Raw genomic sequence first — 14,981 nt, 5'->3', positions numbered from 1 at the left:
CGTTTTAAAATTATTTTTCTCCAGGATCTTTAGACCTGTCTCGGTTCTCACAGTCAGAGAACCGAGATGAAGTCAGCAAAGTACTGGTTTTGTTAATCCTGCCAGTTTGTCAGTGTTCAGACCAGGGTTTAGTATGACCTTCAAGCTGCTTTCTTCCTGCTCCTGCTGCACTGTACTGCCAGTGAGGACAGAAGGAGTACCTGTCACTCCTCTCAGGGTAGCCAGGACTCCAGTTCTTGTCCAGCTACCTCTTTTTAGCCTGCAGTGCTCCTCTCCATTCTATGCCCATTTATAGATCCTGGGACACTCCCTTGTCATCTCACAGTGTTACCGAAACCTTTTCCCACCATGTGGATGCAGTGGAGGAGTTGTTTTTGCATCTATCCTCTCCCATTTGCCTTGACCTAAAAGGCACTGAAACTCAAAAGCCTTGTTTGGAAGACTGTTACGCCAAGCTACAGGCTCCTTGCTCGGGCAGGTTCTCTCCTATTAAAGGCAGCTGGGTGGAGCATTAGTAGGCTTGCAGGTTACTGTCATTTGTCATATGAGGTGACCTAAATCAACTGAGTGATCCACCTATCTGGGACAAACACCCACTCAGTTCCTTCCTCCTGCAGCATCTTTTGATGCCCTCATTCCAGCGTAGATGACAAATACTTCTCTTGAGATCACGTTCAGTGCTTTATTCATCCCACGCATTAACCAGAACCTTTATGTGTTCTTGTGGATCACCTGTTGAGTTGGTTGACTTGGGGCAGGGAGGGGGTTTAGGAATTAGACAGCACCCAGGTGTATTTAAAGCAGAACTAATGTCCTGGGGATGTAAAAGAGAATTGTGGGAATATATTGTAGGAGTTCCAAAATGTCAGCTCAGCTGTTCTCACTTCTGCCTTGTCCTCGCTCTGGAGTGATTAGCTCAGGACTTTTCTGATAAAATGCCTAAGTTTCAACCTCTGCATCTAGCCACAGAGGTGAGTCTGGATTCAAAGGATGTGTCAGCATGAATAGAGAGATGTGTCTGCTGACTGTCAGGTTATCTGGGCTTGAGTCAGAAGCCGGGCCAGGACTGAAGCCAAATCCTGCTCTCAGTTGGTTCTTGGTCATGTTAGTGACTTTTGAGAAAAAAGTATTTGGTTTTGCATGATTCCAGGGCTAAAGGGGAAGACATGGTTTCACGTACTGCCCTTTTCTGTTCATTCCAAGCAATCTCTTACTCTTGTCTCTTTTTAGCACGTCATCAAAGAAACAATGAACCCTTTTGCTTTTTCTTCTCACCCCAATGAGAGTTGTTTTCTTCTTCCAGCAATGCCAAGGGACTTCGATTCATCCAGGACATTCAAAACTGACCCCTGGGTTTGTAGGCAGTGTGATTTTTATTGTCCTTCCTGTTCCTATTGTTCCAACAGGTTCCCACAGCCAGTGTCACCATAGAAGGAGCATCTGCCCTCAACCGTGTCCGCTGGGCCCAGGCTGGGAAGGAGGTGGCAGTTGGCGATTCAGAAGGCCGCATATGGGTCTATGATGTCGGAGAGGTATCTTCTGTTGGGATTCTTTTATGGTTTGTTTGTTTTGTTGGGGTTTTTTGTGTTTTGTTTCTAAGCTCAACTCCTGGAGATTGCCACATTCAAGTTTAAGAAAGAAATCTGTCTTCAGTGGAGTCCTCATTGAATTTCTGTTGCCAGCAGTGTGTTAATCATAATGTTACCTTGCAAAAGAGTTAACTTGTTGAAATCTCATGAGAGAAGTCTCTTTTTAAAGCCTCTAGTATTTTTCAAGCTGTTTTTAAATAATGATCCTATGGGTACATTTGGAAAAAGTTAAAAGAACATAAAAAATTGAGGTGCAAAAAGAGGCAGTGCTTTTCTAAAATTGATCTTAAAGGGTTCACCTTTTATAATCCAGTATCTCTTATTTTATGACTGGCTTATTGCTGTAAGTTTTTGTCAGCATGACATGCATAGAATGCATCTGTTCTTTTGATACTGATTCATATGTCTGAATATGTGCAAAAGTACTAACAGGAGGAAATGAGAGGTGTCATTTTGAAGGATAGTAGGGGCATGCGTGATAGACTATAGCAGGATGCATATTCAACCATGTGTCTAAGGCTGCTCTCAATTCACCCTGCTACATCTTATAACAAGCATCTAAACTGCAGTGTGTTTGGCAGTGATGAATGTAACTCTTTGTTGATGAATGCAGTGTAAATGTGTTCCATCGGCATTACAATCCCTTGGAACAGGTAAGGGTGAATCTCTGAGCAATCAGCTTTTATGTAGAGAATTTGTTTTCCATCATTATCTGTGATAGAATACTGAGATACCCATCTCTACATAGTAGGGAAACATTATAGAATGCATACAGAATTATCTGTAACTCTCATAAAGTGATTTTATGGCCCATAGCAAAATTGCTTGTGCATGACTCATATTTTTGGATTTCATTCTCTAGTGCCGGAGTTGCCCTTCCTCACAAATGTTTGCTGAAACCTCTTGCCATGTTGTTAGCATAATCTCTAAATTGTCTAAGGTTACTGTGCTCAGATTTCCACTGTGACACTGGCTGGTCAGCTGTTTTTATTTATTTTTCATTTTGCATGATTGTTCTGTCTTTCAAGTGATACGACAGGTTGTGGAAATGTCTTTGATGACAGCACAGTCTGATCTTGTCTGAGAGTCTAGACAGGCTGTAGAAATGTCTCTTTTTGCATATCATACACCAAATCATTTATAGGACTATTTACTCCTGCAAGTTCACCCAGAAGAAAAAATAGTGTTCTATGCAGAAGTAGCAATATGGAAGTTTTTGACCTTTCCTGTGTGTAATAAGACGTCATCTTGCAAAATGAGTCATAGTGATACACTCAAATAAAAAAGAAAGAAAGGCTTCTATTACTTGAAAAAGAAAACAGAGTCGTTCAACAGTATTGATTTGTGTGAGTCCAGTTCAGTGTTACATAAAGAGTTCTGCTTCCGGGATGTTGCGTGCCCTGCCCTTGCAGAGCCTCAGTGTCTCCAGCTCAGCTCCGTCTGTGCTTAAGTAAACCCATGGATGTCTGTCCACACGGCTGCTGAGAGACCATTGCCAGTCCTGCTCTGCTGTAATGAATGAAGGAGCTCATTAATTTGTTGCCTGGTTCAGTCAGGCACTATGAGTCTCTGCAGTAATTCCTGCGTGAAGTTTAGGACAGGTCATCTGGGCTGCAGCGCTGCTGGGGCTGCTGTGTTGTTCGTGCCTTTTTCTGGTTCAAAAGAGAAGGGTGCTCATATATTCTCTAGCCCAGCTGTTCTCACTGTAGAGCCTCCAGTGAGATACAGAAATACTTTGCAGATCAAGAGCCTGGAACCAAGGGCATGGACAGTGAGTAGCAGCCTCTTGGGTCATTAAGCCTGTGAGCCAGTCTGTGAAGAGCTCTTTGATGAGAGATTATGTCATTAGCTGTCCTCAGGCATGATGCGTGGCGGATTCACAGTGCACGTACACTCTTGGAAGTGTCTGGTACAGAAATATGGCAGCCTTTAAGGATTTTGCTTTGCTTCACTGTGCAGACACTGACCAGTTTTTGGCTCAGCTGGGGTCCTCCTTTGACCGTCCTTTTTGTAGGGGTTTGATTCTGGGGTCTGATGGGGCTGGTCTGACAGTTTAAAAAGAAAAGTTCTTCTCCTGCCAGCCATCCTTAGCCACATCCCTTGCTGCCCAGTTTTTGTGCAGGTAGAAGGGCTTGTCACCACTCATACTGTGCAGAGAAAGACAGATCAGTAGAGAAGTATTTATTTGTTTTGTTTTCTTTGGGCTGTTTTTCTCCATGAAATGACTCATGTGGGAGTAGACAAGTGAGCACATAGCTGGGATCAAGGGGCTGGGAGCTGGACTATACAGCACCCAGCAGAAGCTGACTTTCATATTTGACCCAGAATATTGCAAATCCTGACACTAAGCTCTCAAAGTTGACCTTTCAGCATCAGCACTCTCCTTGTCTCCTACAACATCACTTTCTGAAAAGGCCTCATCACTGGAAGAACTCATCTCTGCCTGGCTGATAACTCAGTAGCATCCACTTGTTTGAAGGTGCATCTCCCTGATTTGGGAAGATGGGTGTGATTACATGCATTAGAAAGTCAGGAGGCCACTTTACAAAGACCCTGAATACACTCACCAAAATCAATAATGCTCCACTTATACTGCACCCTTTTAAAAATCTTTGTTTACTTGTGGCTGTTCCAAATGTCACAATTGATCAGCTAAACTCATAAAGCACTGGTTCCAGCAGAAGAAAAAAATACTGTATTGTATTTTTATAAAATATTTGTATTTTGTATAAAATATTTGTATTTTAATATATTTGTATAAAATATTTGTATTTTAATACAGCATCGTATCTTTCAATTTCACCTTACTAGAGAAAGTTTTTCTTACCTGTTTATTAGACAACATTGACTCTGTGAATTTTAATCAGAGCATAAAACATCAGGCTATCAACCATTAAGGAAAAAATTAAGTGGTAAGAATTTTTACTTTGATAGATTCATCACGGTTTTAAGGAACTATCCTAGAGAGCAGTAAAGTTTACTGCTGCTATTAACCCATATGGTATAAAAAGAAAACATATGACCTAAGTGAAAAACATAAGACATAAGGCCTAACCTTGCATCCTTTGTGAAGGTAAGGACTGGGGTATCAGGGCTGTTTTCACTTGTGCAAGAATTTAGGATTTGACCCATGTTTATATGTTATCTAGTCATGGTCTTTATGACAACAAGAAATGTCAGACACGTGAAGAACACGGCAGGGTCCGTGACCAGGGAGTTAAAAATAATGGTGACAGTTTCAGTTAGGCTATATAGTGTTATCTCCTTTGACTATGTACTTTTAGTTGTTTGATTCTGGCATCACATCTGAAAATAACTGAACACATTTATTTTCACAGTGAGGGGTCTATTTTCTCCTCTATGTGTGTGCTTTTTGCCCATTAGCATTAATGGGAGTTACACACACACAATTCCAGCAGAGAGGAGACTTAAACAGTCCATATAGATGTGCTCTTGTGGATCAGTAAGCAACAGTTTTAAAGAATGTGAATTATGAAATGAAATAAAAACCCAAACATGCAAAAATCTGATTGTTTCAGTGTGATGGGATCTTAAACTACTACATACAACCAACCATTGTATATGCACTTCAGTCTCTGTAAGACCTAAATATTCAAACTTCTGCTGGCATAGTAGTTGTGATATTATCATTGTGATAACTTGTATAATATATTTTAGCTCCTGTAGCCTTAGGGCTTCTTTACTGGGCAGCAAGTTTTCTGTATGGAAGAAGCTGATTTTAACAGAGCATGGCCCACTGCCTATAGATGTATTCACATGTTCAGGTGATTGATAGTTAGACCTAACTGCATGTCTGTTTTGCAGATCTGTTTTCTAGAAAGCTTGCTCCCATTGTGCACGCTTCAGTGATGTTACACAGTGCCTGCTGTCATAAATATTCTCTAACAACCATGTTTGTTGCTTACCGTGCTTACTGCAAATGCTTTTTACACCTTTGCTTGTAAAAGAAGCAGCTTCTCATCCACCTTCTATTATTTCCTTTTTTTGCCCATTTGTCTCTTCCAGGTCATATTCTGCTTGCACTGTGAGTACATAGATAGAAACTGTGAGTCAATGACTTATTATTTCATTCTAATAAAACATAAAACAAGTTTGCAGCATAGGATCACAGAATTTGAAACTGTAATCACAAGGAGCATAATGCAGTACATTATTTTGCTGAAGTGGTTACAGGACAAACTATTGCATCTGTTTGGCAGTCTTTCAGACAGTTAGTTCTAGTCATGCCTTTAAAAGGCAACTAGTGTTGACAGGTGGACCAGAGAGAAGAAAATGTCTTTCTCAAAGCCATCCAGGAAGACTGGCTCAGCCAACAGAGCAGTTACCTGGGATTTTTTGTACAGTTGTTACCTCTGTCCTTGTTTCCTGGCAGTGAAATCAGAATCCTATGGATGATTATGTTTATGTGACTTTGTTAGGTTTTAGAGTTAATACTGCCTTAAGGCTTTTTAGGGCTGCTGTGTTAGGTTGTTTGCTCCATCGTAGGTGTTAATCCCATATCTCATTTTCAAGTACATGAACAGCGAGGGAGGATCTGATAACTGCCCTGAAGTACGTGGAAGAAGTGGTACAGTAAGGATATCCTGCTGGTGCCTATAAAATAATTTCCTTTGATTCCAGCAGCCTTGAACAGCTGCTCTGAGATTCTTAGGGCTCTAGACAGAAACAAAAGTATATTTGTGACCAGCTCTCACATTTTGGTATGACTACTGAGTCACTTTTTTTTCTGGCTAGAGTGGGGAAGCTTTGTACTTTGTACTTCTGTCTTGTGATCCCTGTGTTTCACTGTAGATTTCATATGGAAAACACATATCCAGCATCTCTTTCACGCAGTTAAAAACTGCTGTAGCCCAGAGAGAGAAGTATGAAGCTAGGTTTTGTGTCATGTAGTTATTCTGGTAGATTTTCCAGTAGGTTTGCTTTTGCCATCATAAAGCTTCTATAGAGCATATATTGAGTTGGGAAATGTTTTTGCCACAAAAGCAGAGTTGAGACTCGCCTTAAAACATTTTATTTTAAAATCTGTGTTGGGTTACAAGTATTCTTGGAACACAGATAAATGGCTCACGCACATATCATGAAGGCAAATTTGAGCAATAATAAGGGGTTGTGCTTACAACCAAGTTTTATTCAAAAACATTCAAAGATTAAGTAAGACACAGTAGTTACAACAACATGCAGAATCCAGGCATAAAGGATAATTAAATTTCACCGTTGATATTTCTGCTAGGGAGGTTGAAACCCTGGCCTCAGAGAATTTTAAAAACATGTTTTAACAAAGCAGAATCAAGCAGAATCTCTTAAGAATTGTTGGAAAATGTAAAGAACTATGGTTTTGATTTGCTTCCTCTTTCCCCCCAGTTTTATAAGTTGAAAGATTTTAAAACTGGAAGCATTTAGAGATGACAAAAAAAATACCAAGAACTTCAGCTTTTTACTTGAATAATGTCTGAAATATTGAGCAGAACAAGCTCCTCGTCCCTCATCATTTCAATTTTGACTGATATAGTCTGTATTCACAAAGGGATTTTTGAAGTAGGTTAAATAAGAACTCCCTAATGAAAAAAACGCACTAGTTTGAAATCAGTCAATTTAATTACTGTGTTTTATGAAGGCCATTACCCATTGCTGATTACTAGGGTGATAAAATCTTTAAGCTTTGGTAGCCTCCATAGGGGGTGAGCTGATCTAAGTAGAGCAAAGTCCAGTCATTATCACCCTAAATACTTGTGTTTCTCATTACAATATTCATTACTTTAGGTTACTGTGAACGCTTTGAGGTCTTTATGTAAGCACTGGTTTATTCCTCTGTAGAAAAACAATGTTATGTTGATAAGTTAAAACCAAGTGTTCATATACTTCTACAGTTTAAAATGAGGCTTGACTACATCCATACACAGAAATGCATAAGTTTATATCTCTGAGTAGAAATTTCCCTATACACACCTATTGGTGACTGTTTGCTTGTCAGTGAGCTTGTATTAGTCTGATAAGAAATGGAAAGGGATATGCCTTACCTTGTTATTTCAGTCTGTTTGGGTACTTAAAGAAGCTGGAATGGAGGCTTATGTTCCTAATAACGATCTTTATTAGGGAAGTACTTTTCAAGAGGGAAAACTGAGCCGTGATCTAATTAATCTGAGTTACCTAAGGCTGGTTGCTGAGGATTGGAGATCTTTATCTCCAGTGCCAGCCTGGGCCCTTGTGCTTCCCTTTCTCTGCCACCCCTTGCGTATCATGTGGCATCACTGGCTCTCTGCCCTTCTCAGTCTCCCTTCTCGTGGGTTTCAGACTTACAAAGCAGCTTCATAAAACTGCTGTTGTTTAAAAGATCAAACCTTTGCAAATGCTCTTAGCACTTTTGGTTATAAAAGAAGCAGCCTCTCATCCTACCTTCTATTATTTATTTTTTCCCTTTTTTTTTTCCCTTTTATCTCTTCCAGGTCATATTCCAGTTGCACTGTGAGTGCAAAATCCCTTGCTCTTATGCTTAAAAAAGTATTTTATTTTAAAAAAGGACTCTTGAAATGTGTCAGGGAGGGATGTGGATGTGGGTTATGGGGAGAGGAGAGTAACCTGTAGAAAGGGATGGAAGAACTTGGTGTGACTAAGCCAGGGAATCATGAGCCTGGCAGCAATACAGATGTTCCATGTTCTTGCAGAGTGCTTGGGGCCAGAGGAGGAGACCTAGTGGAGCTGAGGACGTGCTGCCACCAGCGCGTGTGGCTGCGAGCTGGCCATGTATTCATTTGAGTCAAAAATTAAAAGAATATTTTTAACTGTCAGAAGGCTGAAGTCCCAGGCCAGGTAGAGATGCTGGGACAAACATCCTCCCAAAGTGGAGCCTGTCCCCAGGGTTTTGTGATGTGCTTGTGTGTGATGCAGACGTGGGTCACACCTGGTGTACAGGGTCACTCTCCTGCCCATGCCCCGGTGTTTGCTTCCTCCTGGCAACAATGCTTTCTTCTGTTTCTCTCTCTAGATAAATGGACATGAAATTCTACTTCAATTTTTTTGCTGTTGTGAATGTTTCTTGTTTGAATGAAAGGAGGAAGTGTCAGATTTTTAATGAAAGTACCTTTTTTTCTCATTTGTTGATTAGACAGTGAAATTAATGGGTATTAGTGAAAGCAGACAGAAGGGGTGGGGGTTTTAAATGGTCATCTTAAGAACTCAGTTGATTCTTTATTCTTAGCTTCCACTTGCTTACTATGAAATATTTCAGCAGTTCTCCAGAGACAGCTTAGTAGCTCTCCAGAGAATTTCATGGGGTAAAAAGACATGAGTTTCCAATAGGATACAGATATCTTTTAGAAGAATCATTCAGCTTCTTATCGTATGAAATAAAAACCTTAAGAAACCCAGTGAACCAACCAAAAAAACTCTGGCCCTAGTCCTTTTTATTCATTTGCACACTACTTTTAAAGCTGACTTATGTTTCCTTTTCCTTTGCAAAAGCCTAGATCCTCCCCCTGCAGAGAGGATCAGAGAGAACAAGCCACATGTGACAGGAGTTAATCATGTAGCTTAATACACTATTGGAAGGCGCTCAGATAACGAAGTGATGAGAGCAGCAGAAGAGAATCTGTGAGAGATCATTCCCTTTTTGCACAGTGCAGCCTGCAGGAGGGGGAGAAGGGAGAGCTCTATGTGACTGCGTTCCTGATGGTATTTTCCTGCTGAGCTGGGAAGCACTGAGAAGGGCAAGAGAAAAAGAGCAAAGGGAAGCCCAGATCAGACATACCCATCTGTCTACATGGACACTACTCAGGCTACACTACTAGTTCCTCAGTTACTGCTTCTCCTGAAAACTTGTCAAGAGGCTTAGTGGAAAAGAGAATCTGGGTCCAGGCTTTCTGTGGTAGCTGTAGCTGAGACAGGGGTCTCAGCTTTAGCTGGTCTGCCCCCATCCTAAAACCCTGTACTGTGGAACACGGTGGGGGAGCAGAGCTGTAGTCAGTGCATGTGTCATGTGTATATGTCACAGAGTATGTCTTTTAAATATCTACTTAGTCTCTTGGGTGACATTTTCTCTGAATTTCTTTACCCCCTTTCTGATGTAAAAAGAAATGTTACTGAAAAATGTCCATAGAAAAATCTCCATGAGTATGGAAGAGGAGAATTGCCAAGTATGAAATTTAGTTTAAACTCAGTTTGTGTGCAGCAATTTGCAAATTTCATAGAAATCCATGACTTATCATTGTGGAGTTAAAACACTTCTGAGGCAAGAGCTGTTTTGCATAATTAATTTTTTTCAGAGGGCTTCTGTGGTTTTAACCTGTCACATCCAGTAGCAGTTTTCATTTTGAGAATCCTTAACTATGTTTTCAATCTTTATGGATTGCAGAATGGTCTGTCTTGTGATCATGAAAAAATACTTAATTTGTGACTTGGAAAAAAACAGTTAAAGTATCAACTGAGGATAAATCTGGGCCTTAATATATCCGATTTTGCAGCTAAAATTCTATATTCTGTGTTTAATTTAAATGTGAAATCTATACTGCAGTGCCTAAAGTGGTGGAAGAATCTGTGTCTGAAATGGAAAAAAAACCAACCCAAAACAACAAAATAAAACCCACTGCTATGTCATGATGGATGAGCTCTTGCAGATAACGGGATATGTACAAAATCTCAGAGAAGGCAGCAACTCTTCTGCTGACTAAAATCTTTGAGCAGTTTATAAGCTGCTGTGGTGAGAGTCCATTTGCCAGCTCAGAGCAGGAAAGCTGTGGCAGTAGTCCTTTAAAGTTCCTGTTCTGACAGGTTTCCTGGCATGAATCATGGCATGGACGTGGCCAGCTTGGTCTGGAGGGGAAGCAAGCTGAGCTGAATATGATTTATTTCTTCCCTGAGGCAACAGTCCTTCATGCAGCTGAACTTCCAGGGAGGTACCTTTGCCAGTGCAGCCACCCCACAAGCCAAAGCTCTGGTGTTCCAAGGGAGAACGATGGGCCCATTCTTCCAATCAATGTAGTTGTCTGTAAAAAAAAATAAAAAAAAAAAAAGTAGGTATTGGAAAGAACAGGTCCTTACCTTCTAGTTTAGTTCATTTAATATTTTTAGGCTTTCTTTTGCAATAATGACAACTGATAACGTAATTTGGTAGAGGAAGAATCCTGATGCCTTAGCTTCAAATGTTAAATGTCCTGAAATGCATGTAAAAAATGCCAGGATTTTCATTGACTTTGAGAAACGACAGTTGGAGCAGGGCTGAGATCCCCATGGGAGGTGAATGGCAGGCAGCATGCCTCACTGTTTTTCTCAGTCCACCTGTAAATTGGTGGAATTACGGAAGAAATGGAATGGCAGGAACTGCAAGAACTTTGTTGCTTAGGGCACCACCTCTGTGGAAGCAAAATTGTGAGCTTTCCTCAAGCATGGCAGATGGTCTTTCTGCTCTTTCTGCTGATTACCTCTTTCGTTTCCAAGGGCTTACAGGCTTACACTCTCTGCCACTGAAAGTATCCCTTGAGGGAGGTGCGTAAGAGAGGCTCATCCCAATATGACTGGTGAAAGCAGTGGGCTCAAGAACAAGCTATACACTTGTAGTCAGCCATAGTATTTTAAAAATAAGAGGTGATTTAAGGAAATAAAAGTTTTTGAAATTTCAATTTGAAGTCAACTCTTTCAGGATGACTGATGATTACTGAATGTTTTATCCTCTGTAGTTGATATCAAATGCAGCATTTTGATATTTGATTGGTTGAAGAAGGCATAATCTGTTTGATAGCTTGGACATCATTCCTTCTGGTCAATTCAGGAGGGCCCAAGTCTACTCTGGTTTTAGAGGAGGAACTGTAGCATTGTCTATAATTAAAAATACTTCCCACTTGTTTTCTTTTCTATGTGCCCTATCAAGTTGTAATCCTTCAGGCTGAAGTTTTCCATAATTGGCGTTTGCTTCTAGCACCATTTTTGTTTCTTATTTCTTTCCTTTTTTTTTCTTTTTTTTTTTTTTTTAAGATTAAAGACAGTACCGTAACACAAAATTAATAACATGCTCAAATTAAGGGAGCTAGTCTTAACTCTGACATTTCCTATCTTTGAAGTGTTAACAGTCTGCAGTCTTAATGTTCTGTTAACATGCATTTATGTGTCACGTATGTATAATTTACAGGCTATGTTTTATTTTGTTCTCCTGTTAGACTGGCATCGAGATGACTGATGCAGACAAAGAGTACTAAGTTTAGAAAAGAATTAATGAGCATTCAAATGTTCAGTTCCTATGTAGGCCCTTTGTACAGCATATCTTTGCACATCACATATAAATTATTAAAATAACACTATTGTTAGCTTGGTATTCAAAATATAATTTAGCATCAACTGTGTAACAATTCAGAAGTTACTGTTCTTCTTAGAAGAAAAAAGTCAGAGTTTGCTGAAAATTGATTCAGTGTTTGTTTAATTTGGGGGATTTTGATATAAGCTAATATTTTGGTTTTTTTTTTTTTTACTTAGGCAGCACTAGTTAAATGAGAGCCTGCTGGCGAATTGCAAAGAAATAAATCACAACAGACATTAATCTAGATGAGGGCTAAGTAATTAACTTCATAGAAGGGTGGTGTATATTGTGTCTGTGACACTAGACTGACTGCTGTGCAGAGAATAAATGCAGTATTTAGGTTGCCTATGGTATTCCACCCCTTCAATTAAGTAAACAAATATATATAGAGCTACTCTTGAGTGTATCCTTTGTGGTCTAAACACTGTATCTTATTAAAATCATCTGCATGCAGTATGTGGGGTTTGAGTTCCTGCCAGTGGTTTCATCCATTGTTAACAGTGATGCTCGGCTCTCCCAAGAGTTAAATACAGTGGTACTTCAGTTATGTGGAGAGGGTGCTCTTGGTTACTTTGGTGGCCATTTCTCTGCATCTTACCTCCCACTTTGTTTCCATCCATGTGTGTGGCATAGGGTGTTGCCTGAAAAAATATAGGCTTTTTCAGGAAATAAAATATCCATATATGTTGAGAAAAATATCAAAGGCAGCCTGTAATTGATTCTGGGGGGCAAGACCAGGGCCAGAATAGGTGTGTTCCTGCCTGCTCTATGTGTATATTAAGATATTTAATATTTACATTTTCATATCTGTTTTCACCTCAACAATAGTGACAAAACATCTGTTGAACTCCAGAAGATAGGATCAGTTCTGAAAGTGGAACTATAATTGTTCATTATTGTCTGTATTGTGATCCTCATTCTGCAAGTGCTGTCTTTCACCCAGAAAATGAGACCAAGTGATTGTTCTACTTTTTAGAAATTGTCAAGTTCAAGTAGTTAATCATCATGAAACACATTTTTACCTACAATGTTGTAACTGCATTCAGATGTTAATCCATTGCTTGAAGTATTTACAGCAGATTTCTTTTCAGCACTTATACAGACAATATATGTTGACAAAAATTTTGCTCAGAGAAAATACAGCTAAAAGTACATTTGCCTGAAGCAAATATGTTTATTTGATGATGGTGTTAAATTGAATTGAAGGAGTATTAAAATGGTGATAAGCCACATACACAAATAACTTAGTGTGAAGTCTGAGATTTTAGTCACTAGTTTACCAGACTTGTTACAAACTCAGGTTAATCTGAGTATTTTGTAAGTTTTAATTACATGTCTCTTCAAAGAGTGTTTAACTTGCCCTTCTAAAAAATTGTAATAGCAACAGGCTGTTTTAGAACATCAATTTTTATATAGTTTTTCTTTTCCCTGCTAGATATGAGATTAAGTAAATTAAGTAAAGAGAATTGTCTAAAATAAGATCACCCTTTGCCTCCAAACAGCAACAAACCCAAATGTAACTAACAAAAGATGCGTGTTAATCAGAACGTGTCTGACCTTTCGGAGCACAGTGATTAGCTGTAAGAAAGCCATCAATTTAGATCAGAACGAGCTTGTCCTTAACACAAAAATAAGAAAGCATTGTGCTTCCACCAAATGTTTTGAATGGGCCACAGATTTTTGAACTGGGAACCGCTATCACCCTTGGAGTGTATCTTGGACCACCATGCCGGCTCGTCTGCAAGCTTGTAATTGGAAACAGCGTGCGGCACTGGGGCGGCGCGGGCCGGCTGCAACCACAGGCTCTGCAGATCTCCCGAGCCGGCGTGGCTGCTCCTTGTCAGATTCTCCACTTACACCTGTGTCCACGGATGTGTGGGTCAGAAGCCTTACAGGCCGTGCTGCCTGGAGAGCTTTGCCCCTTCGCAGCAGCCTCGCGGTCACTGACAGTGCTGAGGGGGTTCTTCCCGTGGCTGTTCTTGCTTTGAGGCTTCTGAGCTCTAGGTGAAGCCAAAAAAAGAGTGACTACTGAACTGGTGACTGGGATCACACAGTAATTTCAATCACAGTAATCAGTGCTGCAGGTTATGAGCTAGTGTCTCAGTGACAGGTAAATACACCCATGAGGTACAGTCATTAAAGAAAACAGAACAGGTTCAACACAGACAACTGTGCTCCCTTTGAGCTTACAGGACACTGGTTCCTCTGAGGTGGAGGTGGCTGCTGCTGCTGAAATTGCATTTTGATTCCTTCTCAGGAGAGTCCACTGCCCTCAAACGAGAGCTGTGATGGACAAGAGCTTAGACGGATGAAGGCAGGAAGAGTATTCCCACTCCCATCCCAAAGATTTAGAGGCTTCAGGGAAGGCAAGGAGTCAGAATAAAGTGAAATATCCTCAATGAATAATTCATTGGCTGGGAAGTGTTTTTTTAGGGAAACTGAAGCTATACAGGGATTTGGACAAATTCAGCTGAAACACTCTCAGCCATAAAAAAGATAGATAGGAGGGAAATACAGAAAAGTCTTGAAATATGTTGTAATATCTTATTTCAACTGTCTGGATAGATTCCTTTAAAAGGCACGTGAAAGATTTGGGAGTTTTGTCTCAAAATCTCTCCTTCTCTTCTTCCTTCCTCTGCTTCTCTCCTTTGCCTTTTACTTTTCTTTCCTTTTCCCTGACTTTAAAGAGCAGATGTACTAGAAGGTGTTAATTTATCTGAAAATGAAATTGATGTTGATTTGTATCTTCAGGCACTGGTTTTTTGTTCCTTTCCTGCTTGCTGGGGGAGCCCAGCACTGATTGACTCAGAACACAGCATCAAGAGTTGTCTGGTCAGAGCATCTCCTTTTCCTGAGTTCTGTCACAGTTTTCAGAGCAGTAGTGTTCAGTGAAGTTGCTAATTGCACAGTTTCTAGGAAAACACAGAAATACAGCTTGTGTTTGTCAAATCTCTGCTGTATGGATTGGAAGATGTGCACACAGAGGATGTCTCTGGCTCCATGGGATGATGGAGGAGGCTGGTTTTGCTGAAGTTCACATGCCTGGTGCTGCCTGTGCTCCCTGGTGAGCCTCAGGGATGGGGCACTCT

The 14,981-nt window shown here is 40.3% G+C and overlaps 1 protein-coding gene across 10 annotated transcripts in view; it reads left to right on the top strand.

Annotated features, from left to right (window-relative positions):
• Positions 1–14,981, top strand: part of DYNC1I1 (dynein cytoplasmic 1 intermediate chain 1) — a 212,613-nt gene that overhangs the window by 192,903 nt on the left and 4,729 nt on the right. For 8 of the 10 annotated variants that reach the window (XM_041408338.1, XM_041408337.1, XM_041408343.1 and 5 more), the window contains 2 exons: positions 1,407–1,532; positions 5,616–5,634. In XM_041408338.1, the coding sequence (XP_041264272.1) occupies positions 1,407–1,532; positions 5,616–5,634 (145 nt within the window). The remainder of the gene's footprint in view (positions 1–1,406; positions 1,533–5,615; positions 5,635–14,981) is intronic. The other 2 variants (XM_041408345.1, XM_041408344.1) reach the window with 1 other exon arrangement.

This window comes from Onychostruthus taczanowskii, unplaced genomic scaffold (assembly GCF_017590055.1).
Source record: "Onychostruthus taczanowskii isolate IOZ18803 unplaced genomic scaffold, ASM1759005v1 scaffold3, whole genome shotgun sequence".
NCBI classification, from domain to species: Eukaryota; Metazoa; Chordata; class Aves; order Passeriformes; family Passeridae; genus Onychostruthus; species Onychostruthus taczanowskii.
This window is presented reverse-complemented; position numbering and strand designations above follow the sequence as displayed.